The 21355-nt window shown below is 43.1% G+C and overlaps 1 protein-coding gene across 1 annotated transcript in view; it reads left to right on the top strand.

Moving 5' to 3' along the window:
- The window catches only part of pex3 (peroxisomal biogenesis factor 3), a 59172-nt gene that overhangs the window by 19968 nt on the left and 17849 nt on the right, over positions 1-21355 (top strand). The window contains exons 6-7 of the mRNA XM_072264776.1: positions 4113-4179; positions 19189-19243. Coding sequence (XP_072120877.1) covers positions 4113-4179; positions 19189-19243 — 122 coding nt within the window. The remainder of the gene's footprint in view (positions 1-4112; positions 4180-19188; positions 19244-21355) is intronic.

Raw genomic sequence — 21355 nt, 5'->3', positions numbered from 1 at the left:
CCCTGAAAACCTCTGGTAACTCATTGTACAGTATACAGAGGATGACAAATAACCTCTGCAGTACATTAATGTTGCCAGAAGGTGGCACTGGAAGCCAGGGGATCATTGCCACATGGCCTGTACTAAATTAGAATTGTGTAATATTACTGACATATGTCATGAAATTTGTTGTTTTGTGGCAGCAATACATTGCAATGCAATATAATTTTAAAACACCTATGAATTAAAGTAAGAAATGTATATAAAAATTAAATGGTGCAAAACGAGAGCAAGTTCCTGGGTTGATTGTCCATTCAGAAATCTGGTGGCAGAGGGGAAGAAGAAGACCCTGAAATGCTAAGTGTGTCTTTAAGTTCCTGTATCACCTCTTTGATGGTTGCGATGAGAAGAGGGCATGTTCTAGGTAATGGCCCTCTTTAACGATGGGTGCCACCTTCCTGAGGCATCACTTTTTGAAGGTGTTCTTGATGCCGTGGAGTCTGCCTTACAAAGATGAATTTGGAAAAAAAAACTTGTTACCCATGTTGCCCTCTCAGTTGCAACTGTCTGTCAGTAACCCTGCTAAGTGAAGTTCTGTCTGAATGTATATCAGCTTGGTATGGCAACTGCTCTGCAAGTGACAGCAAGAAATTGCAGAGACTTGTGGATAAGCACATTGCACCAGCCTCTCCTTTAAAGATTCTGTCTATACTTCTCATTGCTTCAGTAAAGCAGCTGACATGATCAAAGACCCCATCCACTCTGGACATTCTTTCTCCCTTCTGCCGTCGTGTAGAAAGCATGTGCCACCAGGCTGAAGGATGGCTTTTCCCACTGTTATCAGATTCTTGAATGTACCTCTTGAACGACAGGTGGATTCTTTGCCTCGCAATCTACCTGGTTATGATCTTGGACTTTATTGTTTACCTGCACTACACTTTCTCTGTAGCTCTTACACTTTATTCTGCATTGTTGGTGTTTTGCCTTGTCTTACCTCAGTGCACTGTGTAATGATTGATCTGTATGAACAGTGTGCAAGACAAGCTTTTCACTGTATCTCAATACATGTGACTGTAGTGAACAAATACCAATAATCCAGCATTTGAATAGGCTGCAGCATACAGAAATCAAACAGTTGAGATCTTACTTGTCGAGCAAGGCATGCTAGGATATCTTGTAATATCCCAAGAATAAGAGAGAAAGAAGTCAGACTTACATTGAACTTCCAGTGAGATGACGACATGTTCGGATGCAGCAACCTCTTGGGGGGCCAACCGATGTTGTTCTTTTCTTTGTTGAATGAGTTTTTGATGATTGTAAGACTATACTGGACTCCAAGAACTTCAAGTACAGCAGGTAATGCATCAGTGAGCTGCTCATTGATTGGTGTAGCCAGCAGCAGGTTGGAGAACGATGAGCCGACCAGGGTGCAGGATGTGGTGCTCCCTGCTAGTCAAAAGCAAATGAGTTAGTGTGCACAAGCAGCGTGCAGCTTAACCATGGGTGATGGTCTTCCGATGGCAAGACCCTGTTGGACATTGATAATGTAAGATGCCACAGGCCTGTTTCCCTTGTTTGGTGGAGAGACAGGCCGCTTGGGAGCCACGTAGCCTTGCTTGTCTCAAGATGTGGGCTTGCTTGCTGCTGCAGTCTGGGTGAGGAGACACTGGAGGTGGGGTAGCGTGGCGTCCATGCTCAGTTGGGAGCAGGCCTCTCCCGTCAGTGCTGCCCTCCAGTGTTCAATCAGTGGAATAACTGGCTGGATTGCTGGGGACTGTACCATCAATTTGTGGGACATGTGGTTCAGGGCTATGTATGTGTTTTCTAACCTGACATTTTTTTCTCGCTATTTTGAATGGGCTTTGTATGTTTTCACCTTGGCCCCAGAGGAATGCTGTCTAGTTTGTCTATATCTATGTATGGTTAAATGATAGTTAAACTTGATTTGATTTGAAAAAACTCCGTGTGTGATACTACAACATTATCACAGAGCTCTTTCGGGTAGATGACGACCTTACAGTACCAGAGATCCAGGCTCAATCCTGAACTCAGGTGCTATTTGTGCACAGTTCGCTCTGTGACTGTGTGCGTTCCCTCCTGGTGCTCCGTTTTCCTGCAGCGCCACCACGGGCGCGACCTTCACAGCCATCAAGGACATCTTCAGAAAGCAGTGTCTGAAGAAGGCCATGTCCATCTTTCAGGTCTTTCACCATCCAGGACGTGGCCTCTTATTACTACCATCAGGGAGGAGGTACAGGAGCCCGAGGACGCAAACTCAACGAATTAGGAACAGCTTCTTCCCCTGTGCCATCAGATTTCTGAACGGTCCGTGAACCAATGAACACTACCTCACTGCTTTGCTCTTTCTTTGTATAATTTATTTATTTTTGACATATATAGATCTTTTTTGCCTTTGCACTGTACTGCTGTGAAATAATACATGTTGCATCGTACACCAATGACAAACTACCTGATTCTGATTGCCACTAATGTATAGGTGAGAGATTCCTGACGTCGGGGGATTTGATGGGGACATGGGGGAATGAAATGGGAGTATGTAGGATTAGTGCAGATGTTTGGTTTATGATCAACATGGACTTGATGAGCCAAAGGGCCTGTTTCCACTCTCAGCAAGCTCTCCAAGGTGATAATGGTCAGATTTTTTTTTTAATATTGTAAATGATTTAGTGCGAGTACTGACCCGGGCCCTGTGCTGAGTTTTGAAATACCTCTGTGGCATCCACTTGAGAGAATGGAAGGGTCTCTCAGTTTAACACTTCTTCTGATGGATGGTAATCTTGCCCTTCCCTTGGCTGTCCCTCAGAAACCTACCGGGACGCCAGCTTTTCTCCTTGCTGTCAAGTGTCTGGAGTGTATCTAGAACCCACAACCTTCCGATTTTGGAGGCTAGGAAATGTTAGCTCCTCAGGCACAGTCAACACAGGCAGTCCCCAGAATAGTCAACACAGGCAGTCCCCAGAATAGAATTCGTCATAAAATGTAGGAGCAGAATTGGACATTTGACCCATTCAGTCTGCTCTGCCATTTCATCATGAGCCTAATCAAGAACCTATCAAACTCCGCTTTCACTATTTCCAATGACTTGGCCTCTGCAGCCATCTGTGGCAATAAATTTCACAGATTCACCACCCTCTGTCTAAAGAAATTCTTCCTCATTCTCTGTTCTAATGGGATATCCTTGTATTCTGAGGCTGTGCCCCCTGGTCCTAGAGTCCCCCACTATGGAAACATCCTCTACACATCCACCCTATTTTTTTTTTATATAGGCATCGATTAGTCTCATAAGACCATGGATTTGCATCTTGGAAGGTTTCCAGGGCACAGGCCTGGGCAAGGTTGTATGGAAGACCAGTAGTTGCCCATGCTGCAAGTCTCCCCTCTCCACGACACCAATGTTGTCCAAGGGAAGGGCATTAGGACCCATACAGCTTGGCACCGGTGTCGTTGCAGAGCAATGTATGGTTAAGTGACTTGCTCCAGGATACACATGCTGCCTCCGCCAGGGCTCGAACTAGCGACCTTCAAATCACTTGGCAAATGCTTTTACCACTTGGCCGCCCTATCTAGGCCTTACAATATTTGATAGGTTTCAAAGAGGTTCCCCCCCTCATTCTTCTAAACTCAGCGAGTACAGTCCCTGAGCTATCAAATGCTCCTCATATGTTAACCCTTTCATACCTGTAATCATTCTCATGAGCCACCTCTGGGCCTTCTGGAATGCCAGCATATCCTTTCTTAGATGAGGCGTACAATACTCTAAGTGCGGTTTGACCAATGCCTCATCATTCCTGAGATATTGCCTCTTGTAGATGTCCTTGATGGATGGAGAGCTGTACCCAAGATGAGCCCCCATTCTCTGAAGCCTGTGCACTGCAGTTCCCACACCCGACTGTGAAGCACCCAGTCAGAATGCTTTCCCCAGCACATCTGTAGAAGTGGGTCAGCGTCTTCGATGTCATGCTGAATGTCCAGTACTTTGCATTGTACATAAGCAAGGATACCATGAGAGATTTCATGACTGTTTGTATTGATGTTAATATAGCAGCCAACCCGGTTTGTTGCTGTTTATTTAAACCCTCCATCACTGTTACTGTTTCACTTCTGTGTTGCAGACGCCGTTAGCCCCTCCTGAGGTTCAGCAGCAGTACCTGTCCAGTATACAGCACCTTCTCGGTGACGGTAAGCATTATTCTTGTCAGGTATCAGCTTCAAAATCAAAGTTCAAAGTAAATTTAAAAATCAAAGTATGCGTCAGAAGTGGCAGATGAAGTTCATCCCCAGAAAAATGTGAAGTGTTTCACTTTGGAAGGTCGAATTTGAAGGCAAAGTACAGAATTAATGGCAGGATCCTTGACAGTGTGGAGGAACAGGGGAATCTTGGGGTCTGTGGCAGAATTGATCAGAGAGTTTAAGGTATAAGAACCTGTAGGGGTAAGTGATCATAATATGATTGAATGAACCCTAAAATTTGAGAAAGAGAAGCTAAAGTCAGATGTATCAGTGTTACAGTGGAGTAAATGGAATTACAGATGCATGAGAGACGAAGTGGCCATAATTAATTGGAAAAGAATATTGGCTGGGATGACGGCAGAGCAGCAGTGGCCGGATTTTCTGGAAGCAGTTTGGAAGGCACAGGATATATTTATGCCAAAGAGGAAGAAGTTTTCTAAAGGAAAAATGAGAAAACCGTGGCTAACAACAGAAGTCAAAGCCGACATAAAAGCCAAAGAGGGGGCATATAATAGAGCAAAAATTAGTGTGAATTAGATGAATCCCTATATTCAGGGATTCATCTTCAAACCTGTATGAGTATGCTGCAGCTGTTACCGACTTCATTAAAATTTGTGTGGATGAATGTATGCCTACACATTCCCAAACCAAAAGCCGTGGATGAACCAGGAGGTGAATCGTCTGCTGAAGGCGAAATCTGTGGCATTCAAGTCTGACGACCCAGCGCTGTACCAGAAAACCAGGTATGATTTGCAGATGGCTATTTCAAGTGCGAAAAAACAATTTCGAACGAGCTCGGAGACAACATTGGATGCACGACAACTCTGGTAGGGTTTGCAAGACATTACTTACAAAGTGAAACCCAATAGCATAATTGGCAGTGATGCTTCACTACCAGATGAACTCAACAACTTCTATGCCCGCTTTGAAAGGGAGAATACAACTACAGCTGTGAAGATCCCCATTGCACCTGATGACCTTGTGATCTCTGTCTCAGAAGGTGATGTTAGGCTGTCTTTAAAGAGAGTGAACCCTCGCAAGGCGGATGGTCCTGATGGATTACCTGGTAAGGCTCTGAAAACCTGTGCCAACCAACTGGTGGGAGTATTCAAGGACATTTTCAACTTCTCACTGCTATGGGCAGAAGTTCTCACTTGCTTCAAAAAGGCAACCATTATACCAGTGCCAAAGAAGAATAATGTGAGCTGCCTTAATGACTATCACCCAGTAGCACTCACATCTAGACTGATGAAATGCTTTGAGAGGTTGGTCATGACCAGACTGAACTCCTTCCTCAGCAAGGAGCTGGACCCATTACAATATGTCTATCACCACAATAGGTCAATGGCTGATGCAATCTAAATGGGTCTTCACATGGCTTTAGACTACCTGGACAACACACACACCTATGTGAGGATAGCCATAGCTCAAACACCACCTATAAATTGGCTTACGATACAACCATTGTCGGTAGAATCTTAGGTGGTGACGAGATGGTGTGCAGGAGTGAGATATGTCAACTAGTGGAGTGGTGTCACAGCAACAATATGGCACCCAACATCAGTAAGATAAAAGAGCTGATTGTGGACTTCCGGAAGGGTAAGAAGAAGGAACACATGCCAATCCTCTTAGAGGGATCAAAAATGGAGAGAGTGAGCAGTTTCAAGTTCCTGGGTGTCAAGGTCTCTGAGGATCTAAGCTGGTCCCAACATATCGATGCAGTTATAAAGAAGGCAAGACTGGCTATACTTCATTAGGGGTCTGAAGAGATTTGGTATGTCAAGAAATACACTCAAAAACTTCTATAGATATATCGTGGAGAGCAATGTGACAGGCTGCATCACTGTCTGGTACGGAGACGCTACTGCACAGGACCGAAAGAAGCTGCAGAGGATTATAAATTTAGTCAGCTCCATCTTGGGTACTAGGCTACAAAGTACCCAGGACATGTTCAAGGAGCAGTGTCTCAGAAATCATCATCCATTATTAAGAACCTCCAGCACCCAGGGCATGCCCTTTACAATGTGTGGAGTGAGAGAGAGACTGTGTGGTGCACCACTCCTCTCGCAGACATTTTCGCAGAATTTTTCCTTTTATTTTACGAGGGCGAATTGCGATCTTGACACTGAACCCGGCACAGATGGAAAGCGTACTTGGGAGGGGACCCGACTGGTTTCGAACCCCGGAACCTCCGCTCCCGGGTCTGGCGCCGATGTCATTGCGCCACCTGCCGGCCCAGGACATGCCCTTTTCTTGCTGTTGCTGTTGCCATTGCCTGAAGGCATACACTTGGTGATTCAGGAGCAGCTTCTTCCCCCTGCTATCCAATTCCTAAATGAACCCTTGGACATTACCTCACTTTCTTAATATGTAGTATTTCTGCTTTTTGCACAATTTTTAATCTATTCAATATTTGTATACTGTAATTGATTTATTACTATTTTGTTTTTTCTTCTATTATGTATTGCATTGAACTGCTGCTGCTAAATTAACAAATTTCACGTCACATGCAGTGATAATAAACCTGATTCTGAATTATGAGGATTCAGAAGCTTTTAAAAATCCAACAGAAGGCATCTAAAAAAAGTAAACATAAAGTGTAAAAGAGGCTATCAGACCGCTGGAAAAAGATGCTGGAGGGGTAGTAATGGGGGACAATGTAAAAGTGGATGAACTAAATAAGTATCTTGCATCAGTCTTCACTGTGAAAGACACTAGCAGTATGCTGGAAGCTCCAGTGTCAGGGGTCACGAAGTGTGTGATTACCGTTACTAGAGAGAAGGTCCTTGGGAAACTGAAAGGTCCAAAGGTAGATAAGTCACCTGGACCAGATGCTGTACAGCCCGGGGTTCTGAAAGAGGTGGCTGAAGAGATCATGGAGGCAGTAGTACTGATCCTTCAAAAATCACTAGACTCTGGAATGGGTCCAGAAGACTGGAAAATTGCAAAAGTCATTCCACTCTTCAAGAAGGGAGAGAAGCAGTTGAAAGGAAATGATAGGTCAGTAAGTCTGACCTCAGATGTTAGAGGTGATTATTAATGATGAGGTCTCAGGGAACTTGGAGGCACATGATAAAGTAGGATGTAGTCAAGGAGAAATCTTTCTGGACAAATCTGTTGGAATTCTTTGAAGGAGTAACAAGGAGGATAGACAAAAGAGAATCAGTTGATGTGTGCTTGGATTTTCAGAAGGCCTTTGACAAGGTGTCACACATGAGGCTGCTTAACAAGCTACGAGTCCATGGTATTACAGGAAAGATTGTAGCATGAATAAAGCAGTGGCTGATTGGCAGGAGACAAAGAATAGGAATAAAGGGAATGGTTTCTGGTTGGCTGCCAGTGACTAGTGGTGTTCCACAGGGTTTTGTGTTGCGATCGATTCTTTTTATGTTATATGCAAATGATTTGGATGATGGAATTAATTTGCAAACTATATGAAGATGGGTGGAGGTGCAGATAGTTTTCAGGAAGTGGAGAGACTACAGAAGGACAGACAGATGAGGAGAATGGGCAAAGAAATGTCAGATGGAATGCATTGTTGAGAAGTGTATGATCATGCATATTGGTAGAAGAAATGAAAAGGTAGACTATTTAAGAAGTGGAGAGAAAATACAAAAAATAGTGGTGCAAAGGGACTTGAGAGTCCTTGTGCAGGATTCCCTATAGGTTAATTTGCAAGTTAAGTCTGTGGTGAGGAAGGTAAATGCAATGTTAGCATTCATTTCAAGAGGAATAGAATATAAAAACAAAGTAATGTTGAGGTTTTATCAAGCAATAATGAAGTATCACTTTGAGTATTGTGAGCAGATTTTAGCCCCTTATCTTAGAAAAGATGTGCTTAAACTGGAGAGGGTTTAAAGGAGGTTCACAAAAATGATTCCAGGATTGAATAGCTTGTTATATGAAGAGCATTTGATGGCTGTGGGCCTGTATTCACTGGAATTAAAAGAATGAGGGGTGGCTTCATCGAAATCTATTGAATGGTGAAAGGGCTGGATAGGGTAGATGTGGAAAGGATGTTTCCTCTGATGGGACAGTCTAAGACCAGAGGACACAGACTTAGAATAGAGGGGCATCCTTTTAGAATGGAGATGAGGAGGAATTTCTTTAGCCAGAAAGTGATGAATCTGTGGAATTCTTTGCAAGAAGCTGCTGTGGAGGCCAAGTCTTTAAGTATATTTAAGGCAGAGGTTAGACCCGTAAGACACAGGTGCAGAATTAGGCCATTCAGTTCTGCTATTCCATCAGGGCTGATCCCGAATCCCACTCAACCCCATTCACTTGTCTTCTTGCCATATTCGTTGATGCCCTGACCGATCAGAAGTCGATCAACTTCAACCTTAAATATACCTACGGACTTGACCTCCACTGTGGTCTGTGGCAGAGCGTTCCACAGATTCACTACTCTCTGGCTAAAAAATTCCTACTTACCTCTGTGATAAAAGGTCGCTCCTCAATTTTGAGGCTGTGCCCTCTAGTTCTAGATACCCCCACCAAAGGAATCAACTTCTCCACATACACTCTATCCAGTCCTTTCAGCATTCAGTAGGTTTCAATGAAATTTCTTACCCCCCCCCCCTTCTAAAGGCCAGTGATTACAGGCCCATAGATGCCAAAAGCTATATGTTAACCCTTTCATTCCTGGAATCATCATCGTGAACCTCCTCTGGACTCTGTCCAATGACAACACATCCTTTCTGAGATATGGGGCCCAAAACTGTTGATAATACTTCGTGTGGCCTGACTAGTGTCTTTAAAGGCTCAGCATTATCTTCTTGCTTTTATATTCTATTCCTCTTGAAATAAATGCCAACATTGCATTGCACAGACTCAACCTGTAAATTAACCTTCTGGGAGCCTTGGATAAAGACTTCCATGTCACTTTGCACCTCTGATGTTTGAACCTTCTCTCCATTTAGACAATAGTCTACACTTTTGTTCCCTTTACCAAAATGCATTATCATAGATTTCCAAACCCTGTATTCCGCTTACCACTTTTTGGCCAGAATCAAGTGATTCTTGAAAGATCATGACCAATGCATCCATTATCTCTTCAGCAACCTCTCTCAGGACTCAGGGCTGTAGACCATCTGGTCCAGGTGACTTATCCACCTTAAGATCTTTGAACTTGCCTAGCATCTTTTCCTTTGTAAAGGCAATGGCACTAACAGACCTCTGGCACACTGCTAGTGTCTTCCACAGTGAAGACTGATGCAAAGTACTCAATAAGTTCATCTGCCATTTCTTTGTCCCCATTACTACATCATCAGCATCATTTTCCAGTGGTCCAATATCAACTGTCACCTCCCCTTTTGCTCTTTATATAACAGAAAAAAAACTTCTAGTTTCCTGTTTTATATTAATGGCTAGTTTGCCCTCATATTTCATCTTTTCCCTTCTTGTAACTTTTTTAGTTGCCTTTTATTGTGAAGCTTTTAAGATCCAATCATCTAACTTCCCACTCACTTTTGCTACCTTTTATGCCCCTTTCTTGGCTTTTTGTGCAGTTCTTAACTTCCCTTGTTAGCCACAGTTACCTCCCCCTGCCATTTGAGAACTACTACTGATGATTTCACCGCTTTCCAAATGTGCTGTTATCACATCTTTGTTAACTGACTCTAGCATTTTCCCCATCACTGACGTGAGGCTAACCGGTCTATAATTCCCCAGTTTCTCTCTCCCTCCTTTTTTAAAAAGTAGGGTTACATTAGCCACCCTCCAATCCTCAGGAACTAGTCCAGAATCTAAAGAGTTTTGAAAAATTATCACTAATGCATCCACTATTTCTTCGGCTACTTCCTTAAGCACTCTGGGATGCAGACCATCTGGCCCTGGGGATTTATCTGCCTTCAATCCCTTCAATTTACCTAACACCACTTCCCTACTAAAATGTATTTCCCTCAGTTCCTCCATCTCACTGGACCCTCTGTCCATTACTATTTCCGGAAGATTATTTATGTCCTCCTTAGTGAAGACAGAACCAAAGTAATTATTCAATTGGTCTGCCATGTCCTTGCTCCCCATAATCAATTCACCTGTTTCTGTCTGTAGGGGACCTACATTTGTCTTAACCAATCTTTTTCTTTTCACATATCTATAAAAGCATTTACAGTCAGTTTTTATGTTCCCTGCCAGTTTTCTCTCATAATCGTTTTTCCCTTTCCTAATTAAGCCCTTTGTCCTCCTCTGCTGGGCTCTGAATTTCTCCCAGTCCTCAGGTGAGCCACTTTTTCTGGCTAATTTGTATGCTTCTTCTTTGGAATTGACACTATCCCTAATTTCCCAGGTGCACTACTTTCCCTGATTTATTCTTTTGCCAAACTGGGATGAACAGTTGTTGTAGTTCATCCATGCGATCTTTAAATGCTTGCCATTGCATATCCACCGTCAACCCTTTAAGTGTCATTTGCCAGTCTATCTTAGCTAATTCACGTCTCATACCTTCAAAGTTACCCTTCTTTAAGTTCAGAACCTTTGTTTCTGAATTAACTATGTCACTCTTCATCTTAATGAAGAATTCCACCATATTATGGTCACTCTTACCCAAGGGGCCTGTCACGACAAGATTGCTAATTAACCCTTCCTCATTGCTCAATACCCAGTCTAGAATAGCCTGCTCTCCAGTTGGTTCCTCGACATGCTGTTTCAAAACACCATTCCGCATACATTCCAAGAAATCCTCTTCCTCGGCACCCTTACCAACTTGGTTCACCCAATCTATATGTAGATTGAAGTCACCCATTATAACTGCTGTTCCTTTATTGCACGCATTTCTAATTTCCTGTTTAATACCATCCCCAACCTCACTACTAGTTAGGTGGCCTGTACACAACTCCCACCAGCATTTTCTGCCCCTTAGTGTTATGCAGCTCTACCCATATCGATTCCATATCCTCCCGGCTAATGTCCTTCCTTTCTATTGCATTAATCTCCTCTCTAACTAGCAATGCTACCCACCTCCTTTCATGTCTATCCCTCCTGAATATTGAATATCCCTGAATGTTGAGCTCCCATCCTTGGTCACCCTGGAGCCATGTCTCTGTGATCCCAACTATATCATATTCATTAATAACAATCTGCACATTTAATGTGACTTGTGCTTCTCCCTCTCAAATTGCAGTATGAATTCAATGATATTATGATCATTGCTTCCTGAGGGTTCCTTTACTCTTAGCTTCCTGATAAATATCTGGGTTATTACACAACACCTGATCTAAGATAGCCTTTCCCCGAGTAGGCTCCAGCACAAGCTGCTCTAAAAAGCCACTTTGTAGGTATTCAACAAATTCCCACTCTTGCGATCCTACACCAACCTGATTTTCCCAATCCCTTTCATATTGAAGTCCCCCATTGCAATTGTGACATTACCCTTATTCCATGCCTTTTCCAGCTCCCTTTGCAATCTCAACCCCACATCTTGGCTACTGTTTGGAGCCTATTTATGATTCCCATCATGGTTTTTTTACCCTTGCTGTTTCTTAACTCCACCCACAAAGATTCAACATTCTTTGACCCTAGATCACCCCTTTCTAAAGATGTAAATCCATCTGTTACCAATAAAGCTACACCACCGCCTGTGCCTTCCTGCCTGTCCTTCAATATAAAGTATTTGATGTTAAGCTCCCAACTATGGCCTTCTTGCAACCTTGACTCAGTGATGCCCACAGCATCATACTGACCAATCCCTAATTGTGCCATGAGTTTGTCCACCTTATCCCAATTGCTATGTGCAATTAAATTCAGCACCTTCAGTCCTGCATTCTTTGCCCTTTTGATTTTTGCCTCTGTGTTTCAATTTAACTCTTTGCTCTGTCTGCATTTGTACCATTGATTAATGGCTTGTCCTTCCTTACATTCATATTACATCTATCATTTACTTGTAAACCTGCTGGCTCATCCTCAGCTCTATCATACTGGTTCCCATTCCCCTCCCATTTTACTTTAAACCACTCTCAGCAAGTTGCTAGCTTCTTGATGGGTCTGGGGATGAAGTGATATGGGGAGAAGGCTGGAGATTGGGACTGAGAGGAAAATTGGATCAGCCATAATGAAATGGTGGAGCAGACTTGATGGGCCAAATGACCAAATTCTGTTCCTTAGGGTCTTGTGTCCATAGATCCCTCAAAGTTGCAGTGTATGTTGATAGGCTCATTAAGAAGGCATATGATGTGTTGGCCTTCACTAGCTGGGGGATTGAGTTTAAGAGCCACAAGGTAAAGTTGCAGTTCTATAAAATCCTGGTTAGATCATACTTGGAATATTGTGTTCAGTTCTAGTCACCTCATTATAGGAAGGATGTGGAGTTTTTAGAGAAGGTGCTGAGGAGATTTTGTACTTTCCATTTGGAACAAAGGAGGGTGAGGGGTAACTTAATAGAAACATTCTTCCTTGGGAAAGAAATGGTTAATAGGAGATGGTATAATTTTACGGTGATTGGAGAGAAGTATCTCAGAGATGTGTTTTTTTTTCCAGAGTGGTGTGTGTGTGTGAAACCCACTGCTGGGGAATAAAGACAGATACCTTAGGGACATTTAAGAGATTTTTGATAGGCACATGGATGAAAGAAAAAAAATGGAGGGTGACATGAGAGGGAAGGGTTAAATTGATCTCAGAGTAGGTTAAATAGTCGGCACAACATCGTGGGCCAAGTGGCCTGTACAGTGTTCCATGTTATGTAAATTTGAGAGAATCTGGCACTGTACGTTGTTCAGAATTTGATTTCAACGTTTTAAAGAAGTTTTGATAGATACATGGATGGGAGGGGTATGGAGGGATATGGTTCAGGACTAGGGCCATAGGACCAGGCAGAATAACAGAGAGCATGGATTAAATAGTCAGAAGAGCCTATATGATGCTGCGGACTCTAATTTACAATTTGGGATGAGTGTGCAGAAAGGTGATAACTAGAGTAGTGAAGCATTGTCCCTGCATCACCATGGCAACAGTCGGCAATACAAACTTCAGGTGACTTGCACAAGTGCCATTAGGAGGAGGAAGATTTTATTTCTGCTTTGATGAACTAAGTTGCAGTCATCTGCTTGAGGGCGCTGGAAGTAGTTCAATGGGAACTTTGTAAAGAGATTCGATATTAAAGAGAAAACTGACAAAGCGACATTGATTCAAGATCCAAGATTGTTCAATGTCATTTCCAGTACACAATTGTAAAGGAGAATGAAATAATTGTTCCTCTAGATTGGATGCGGCACAAAAAAACACAGTAAGGTAACGCAATAATAAATGCAGTAAACATAAATTCATAGGATAGCTTATATGTGTAGATTGTGTATCCATAAATTGATGTTAGGCTGTCCATGAGGTGACTGATGTGAAATAATAAAGCAGTGGTGGATTTAATGGGTGGAGGTGTTAATCAGCCTTACTGCTTGGGGAAAGTAATTGTTTCTTGAGTCTGGTGGTCCTGGCATGTATGCTGCATAGCCTCCTCCCTGATGTGAGTGGGATACACAGTCAGTCCATGAGCAGGGTGGGTGGGATCCTTCATGATGTTACCAGCCCTTTTCAGCATCTTGCTGTATGTGTGTCCTTGATTGTTGAGAATAGTCATAGTCATACTTTATTGATCCTGGGGGAAATTGGTTTTCGTTACAGTTGCACCATAAATAATAAATAGTGATAAAACCATAAATAGTTAAATAGTAATATGTAAATTATGCCAGTAAATTATGAAATAAGTCCAGGACCAGCCTATTGGCTCAGGGTGTCTGACCCTCCAAGGGAGGAGTTGTAAAGTTTGATGGCCACAGGCAGGAATGACTTCCTATGACGCTCTGTGTTGCATCTTGGTGGAATGAGTCTCTGGCTGAATGTACTCCTGTGCCCAACCAGTACATTATGTAGTGGATGGGAGACATTGTCCAAGATGGCATGCAACTTGGACAGCATCCTCTTTTCAGACACCACCGTCAGAGAGTCCAGTTCCATCCCCATAACATCACTGGCCTTATGAATGAGTTTGTTGATTCTGTTGATGTCTGCTACCCTCAGCCTGCTGCCCCAGCACACAACAGCAAACATGATAGCACTGGCCACCACAGACTCGTAGAACATCCTCAGCATCGTCTGGCAGATGTTAAAGGACCTCAGTCTCCTCAGGAAATAGAGATGGCTCTGACCCTTCTTGTAGACAGCCTCAGTGTTCAGCTAGATGTGTAGGTTCAGCTAGGTTAATTGGACTCCTTTGTAAGAGCAACACACACAAAATGCTGGAGGAACTCAGCTGGTCAGGCAGCATCTGTGGAGCAGAATAAGCAGACTGGAACCAAAGAAGCTGCAGTAAGGAGCTCCTCATATGCTCCATTCCGTCTTGCCCAGTGAAGTTTTTGTTTCAGTGAAAGCACCTTGCCGTTTTCCGAGATTTCAGTGACCATGGGGAACATTCTCTGCAATCTCAGCACCTCCAAGTCGATGGTGTTCTCTTGTTGAGAAAGGGGTGATGGCTGTCATAGGACAGAATTGAAATTAGTCCAGCATAGTAACAGGCTTTTTGGCCTACACTGTGCTGAACACTTTGCTGATTGAAACTAATTGAATCTGCCGGCACATGGTCTATTATGTGCATCGTGTTCCAGACACTCACCACCCCTTCTGTGGTGGGAGAAACGTATATCCAAGTTTTTTGTCATCTGATTGTACATATGTACAACTGAATGAAATGACGTTACGCCAGACTATGGTGGAGCTACTAAAACATATATTACACCCAGCACATAAAGCAAAATATAACCACAAATAAATTATAGTTCAAAATACATGTAGTGCACAGCACAGGTAAACAATAAACGTTCAACAGTACAGTAAACAGTATGCTGTCGTGGTGATAAGACCTCAGAAGTGGGAGGGTATTTATTAGTCTCATTGCTTGAGGGAAGAAGCTGTTACCCATTCTGGCAGCTCTCATCCTGATGCTCATGACTTTAGTGAATCAGAGGGATTGTGGGGTGGTGGGTAGGGATCCTCAACAATACTTTGCGGCTCTTTGTATATAACTCGTGGTAAATGTCACAAATGGGAGAGAAGGTTTTTTACTCTCCTCTGTAGGGTCTTGTATCAGATATTGCCTCACAACATCTCTTAAACTTTCTCCTTCTCACTTTAAAAATATAACGCCATGGTATTTGATATTTCTACGCTGTGGAAAAATCCATGACCATCTATGCCTCTGCCTCTGATAACTTTATTTGATTAGATTAGATTCAACTTTATTGTCATTGTGCCAAGTACAGATGCAAAGCCAATGAAATGCAGTTAGCATCTGATCAGAAATGCAAAGAATAGTGTTATTTACAAAATAACTGCGAATAAAAAGTAAGTGCTACAGCACACAAATATAAAAGTACTGAGACAGTACAATATGGGTGCAATACTGCTTAGTGCTGTGATGTGAGGTTCAGCAGGGTCACAGCCTCAGGGAAGAAGCTCTTCCTGAGCCTGCTGGTGCAGGAACGGAGGCTTCTGTAATGCCTACCGGATGGGAGGAGAGTAAAAAGTCCATGGTTAGGGTGAGATGCATCCTTAATAATGCTTTTCGCCCTGCCCAGGCGGCGTTTATGGTAGATATTCTCAATGGTGGGCAATTGGGTGCCGATAATCTGCTGGGCAGTTTTCACCACCTGCTGGACTACTTTGCGGTCCGATACGAGACAACTGCTATACCACACTGAGATGCAGTTGGTGAGTATGCTCTCAGTGGTACAGCGGTAAATGTCCGTCAGTATCCTGGGACAGAGGTGAGCCTTCTTGATGCTCCGCAGGAAATAAAGGCGCTGTTGCGCCTCTTTGATCAGGATGGAGGAGTTCAGGGACTAGGTGAGATCCTCATAAATGTGGACACGAAGGAATTTCAAGCTTGATACATGCTCCACTACAGCTCCATACTGCTCCTTAGCCTCTGATGCTCCAGAGTAAACAATTTGAATTTATCTAACCTCTCCTTAAATCTCATACTCTCTAATCCAGGCAGCATCCTGGCAAACCTTTTGAGCAACCCTCTCCAAAGCCTCCGCTTCCTTTGAGCAACTGGAACCGCACATAATATTCCAAATGTGATTTTGCCAGAGTGTTCGACAGCTGGAACTTCACTTGCCATCTTTTATACTCTGTTCCCAGACTGACCGAAGTTATTTTGTTTTATGGCTTCTTACTACCGTGTCTACACTAACCTGCGGCTGTAGACTTGCACCCCAAGTTCCCTAAGAGGTTCTCAGGGTCCTGCTACTTACAGTACTCTTTCCTCTTGTATTTAGCATCCTAAATATGCAGCACCAAATTAAACTCCAAATGCTATTTCTCCATCCATTTTTTTTCAACTGATCTACAGTATATCCTGCTGTATCACAATGCAATGCGGTCACTTTGGCTCACGATGTTGTGCCAACCCTTTAACCTACTCGAAGATCAATGTAACCCTTCCCTCCCACTTAGCACTCCCATTTTTCTTTCATCCATATGCCTACGATTCTCTTAAATGTTCTCATGTTCTCAATTTTATTGCTTATTTATTATTATTATTTCTTTTTTTCTTTCTTTCTGTATCTGCACAAATTTTTGTCTTTTGCACACTAGTTGTCCACACTGTTGATGCAGTCTTTCATTGATTCTATTATGGTTATTGGATTTATTGAGTATGCCTGTAAGAAAATAAATCTCAGGGTTGTTTATGGTGATAATAAATTTACTTTGAACTTTGAAATGTCCCTGATGTATATGCCTCCACCAACACTCCTGGCAGGGTGTTCCATGAACCATCTCCACTCGCTATGAAGAAAGGCTACTTCTGACATTCCCCCCCCCCCCATATATTCTTCCAATCACCTTAAAATTTCCCCCCTCATGTTAGCCATCTCGGTCCTGGGGAGAAGGTCTCTGACTGTCCACTTTATCTATGCCTCTTATAATCATCCGGGTGAAGGCTCTCAGCTTAAAACGACGACTGTTTATTCCTCTCCATCAATGCTGCCTGACCTGCTGAGAACCTTCAGCATTTGGTGTGTAACTTTGGATTTCCAAATCTGCAGAATCTCCTGTGTTGATCAACTTGTTCACCTCCTTTAACACTCTTTCTCAGTATCCACTACTCTACTAATATTTGTATAATCTGCAAAGGTAATGAAAGGCGTAGACATGGTCATTTAGTTGTTGTTTCCTATCGTGGGGGAGCCTAGGACCAGAGGGCACAGCCTCAGAATACAAGGGATTCTGAGATGATGAGGAATTTCTTTCACCAGAGGGCTGTGAATCTGTGGAATTTATTGTTATAGACAGCTGTGGAAGCCCAGTCATTGGGTATATTTAAAGCAGAAGTTGACAGGTTCTTGATTAGTAAGTGCATCAAAGTTTATGGGAAGAAGGCAGGAGAATGGGATTGAGGGGGATAATAAATCAGCCATGGTGGAGCAGACTCAGTGGGCTGAATGGCCTAATTCTACTCCTATGCTTTATATTCTTATGACAGTTCTTTACACAGAGTGTGATGGGTGTGTGGAACAGGCTGCCAGGGGTGGTGGTACAGGCAGATACATTAGGGACATTTAAGAGACTCTTAAGGTAGGCACAGGTTGAAAAAGTGGAAAATTAGTTGGGAGGGAAGGGTTAGATTAATATTCGAGTACAGTAAAAGGTCAGTGCAACGTCATAGAGTCTGTACTCTAAGTTTGAGGGATGATGTTCAGTCAGAAAATGCACAGGGTAATTATAATTTTACACTCCAACATGGCAGCTAAGTTTAAATTTAGTTAAATAAATCAAGAACCAATGATTATCACAGCATTGTTATTTTAAAAAAAGTCATTTACTTCACTATGTAATATGATTGTTCCTGCCCATTCTGGTCTACGTACCTACCAAACCAGTTGACTGTTAAGTGTCTTGTTCAATTAAGGATGGATAAAAATGCCAGGGTTTCTAGCTAAATCCATATCCTGGAAATTGCTGCAGCTTTAAAGCGAAAACTACTAAATTCTGAGAGGTATAGGTCCAGGGCTGTGATGAGGGACTTACTTACAAGAGAGCTTCCAAAGATTGCATTCTGACTTGGCTAAGGTTCACTGAGATAGAGGGGAGCCCTGCATGTATAAGAGTCTGTGACTGCAGCATTGGGCACACCCATGCACCCTGACTGTCTTGGGCACTGAGGAAGGAGCTCTTCCCCAAAGCTTATGCAGCTGAGAGAGCCAACTTTTGCTCGTATCCCTTCAGATCTTTTCTCAGGTGGATATAAAAAGTCCCACAGCACAGTCACAAAAACAGCAGAGTTACCCTTCATAACGTAGACCCAGGGTCATTATCACCACAAAACAAAAGATCTGCAGGTACTGATAGACCCAGGGGCATGTTGTGTTTTGGTATTGGAATTGGACCATAAGGCCTTCATTTATTTACTTATTGAGATACAGCACAGTATTGGCCCTTCTGGCCCTTTAAGCTGTGCCGCCCAGCAATCACTGGATTTAATCCTAGCCGAATCACAGGACACTTTACAGTGACCAATTAATCTATCAACTGGTACGTCTTTGGACTGTGGGAGGAAACTGGAGCACCTGGAGGAAACCCATGTGGACACGAGAATAACCTCACAAACCACCTCACAAACCACCTTATAGGCAGCAGTGGGAATTGAACCCCGATCCCTGGTACTGTAAAGCTAACCACTATGCTGCTGTGCTGCCCATACCATTAGACATAGGAGCAGAATTAGGCCGTTGGGCCCATCGAGTCCACTCCGCATTTCTGTCATGGCTGATTCATTATCCCTCTCAACCCCATTCTCTTGCCTTCTCCCCATATCCTTTGACACCCTAACTAATCAAGAACCTGCTTTAAATAGACCTGATGAGTTGGGTGTAAATGTGGCTATGAATTCTTCAGGGCAGCTTCTTCCACACAAGGTAACCACGGCTGTGTTCCGTTTCTATTGCCACCCCCACCTGACTCCCACTTTAGGTTTGAATGAACTGATAACGGTGGTGAAGAAAGCTGTACAGAACGTCATTGGAAGGTAAATATCATGGTACTTGCCAATGTTATGTACTGACTGTGTCATTAATAATTTATAACAACATGAGGGGTTTGGACAATCGTCGTCTTTTCCGCAGGGTTGGGGACTCCAGAACGAGAGGTCACTAATACAAGATAAGTGAGTGGGGAAGGCATCGTCCTCTCCTATCAGATTCCTCCATCTTCAGCCCTTTGCTTCGTCCACTATCATCTCCTAGATTCTCACATCATTTCCTTCCCCCCCAACCTCTCACTCACCCACCTTCCCCCTATCACCTGCCAGCTTATGTTCCTCCCCCTCTCCTGATCCTTTTTGTTCTAGCTTCTGCCCACTTGGTTCCTTAAGGTTGTCATAACTATTACCTATTAAATGCTCCCAATGGCATGCGTCACAAACAGCCTCTGACAATCAAGTCCAGCTGCTGGCCTTCACGTGTGGCTTAGGTACTAAGCCCAATGGAACTGTTTCTACTGACAGGAGAAGGGGCGAAGTTGGGTTAGTGAGGCCTTAAAAGCACTCGCTTTGAGCAGATGGGCTCATTAGTTGTGGTTGGTAGCTCACCTAGGAGAAGGAAAACTCTGAACTCAAAACCTCCACCACCTTGCGGCTCATGGGGAAGTAAACCTCGAGGAAAAGTCTGGTGCTGGAGTTGGTAAGGGTAGAAGCAAAAAGTAGTAAGGAGAAAAGTAAAATGGCAGGCCGACAAATCCAGGGCAAGCATCAAAAAGGGCCACTTTTCAACATAATTGTATAAGGGCTAAGAGAGTTGTAAAAGAGCGCCTGAAGGCTTTGTGTGTCAATGCAAGGAGCATTTGTAACAAGGTGGATGAATTGAAATGAAGATTGTTATTAATGATTATGATATAGTTGGGATCACAGAGACATGGCTCCAGGGTGACCAACGATGGGAGCTCAACGTTCAGGGATATTCAATATTCAGAAGGGATAGACATGAAAGAAAAGGAAGTGGGGTGGCGTTGCTGGTTAAAGATGAGATTAACGCAATAGAAAGGAAGGACATAAGCCGGGAAGATGTGGGATCGATATGGGTAGAGCTGCGTAACACTAAGGGGCAGAAAACGCTGGTGGGAGTTGTGTACAGGCCACCTAACAGTAGTAGTGAGGTCGGAGATGGTATTAAACAGGAAATTAGAAATGTGTGCAATAAAGGAACAGCAGTTATAATGGGTGACTTCAATCTACATGTAGATTGGGTGAACCAAATTGGTAAAGGTGCTGAGGAAGAGGATTTCTTGGAATGTATGCAGGATGGTTTTTTGAACCAACATGTCGAGGAACCAACTGGAGAGCAGGCTATTCTAGACTGGGTTTTGAGCAATGAGCAAGGGTTAATTGGCAATCTTGTCGTGAGAGGCCCCTTGGGTAAGAGTGACCATGGTGGAATTGGTGGAATTCTTCATTAAGATGGAGAGTGACATAGTTAATTCAGAAACAAAAGTTCTGAACTTAAAGGAGGGTAACTTTGAAGGTATGAGACGTGAATTAGCTGAGATAGACTGGCAAATGACACTTAAAGGATTGACGGTGGATATGCAATGGCAAGCATTTAAGGATTGCATGGATGAACTACAACAATTGTTCATCCCAGTTTGGCAAAAGAATAAATCAAGGAAGGTAGTGCACCCGTGGCTGACAAGAGAAATTAGGGATAATATCAATTCCAAAGAAGAAGCATGCAAATTAGCCAGAAAAAGTGGCTCACCTGAGGACTGGGAGAAATTCAGAGTTCAGCAGAGGAGGGCAAAGGGCTTAATTAGGAAGGGGAAAAAAAGATTATGAGAGAAAACTGGCAGGGAACATAAAAACTGACTGTAAAAGCTTTTATAGATATGTAAAAAGGAAAAGACTGGTAAAGACAAATGTAGGTCCCCTATAGACAGAAACAGGTGAATTGATTATGGGGAGCAAGGACATGGCAGACCAATTGAATAATTACTTTGGTTCTGTCTTCACTAAGGAGGACATAAATAATCTTCCAGAAATAGTAAGGGACAGAGGGTCCAGTGAGATGGAGGAACTGAGCGAAATACATGTTAGTAGGGAAGTGGTGTTCGGTAAATTGAAGGGATTAAAGGCAGATAAATCCCCAGG

Source organism: Mobula birostris, chromosome 8 (genome assembly GCF_030028105.1).
Source record: "Mobula birostris isolate sMobBir1 chromosome 8, sMobBir1.hap1, whole genome shotgun sequence".
Taxonomy (NCBI): Eukaryota; Metazoa; Chordata; class Chondrichthyes; order Myliobatiformes; family Myliobatidae; genus Mobula; species Mobula birostris.
The sequence above is the reverse complement of the archived record's forward strand: the minus strand, read 5'-3'. Positions and strand labels throughout refer to the sequence as shown.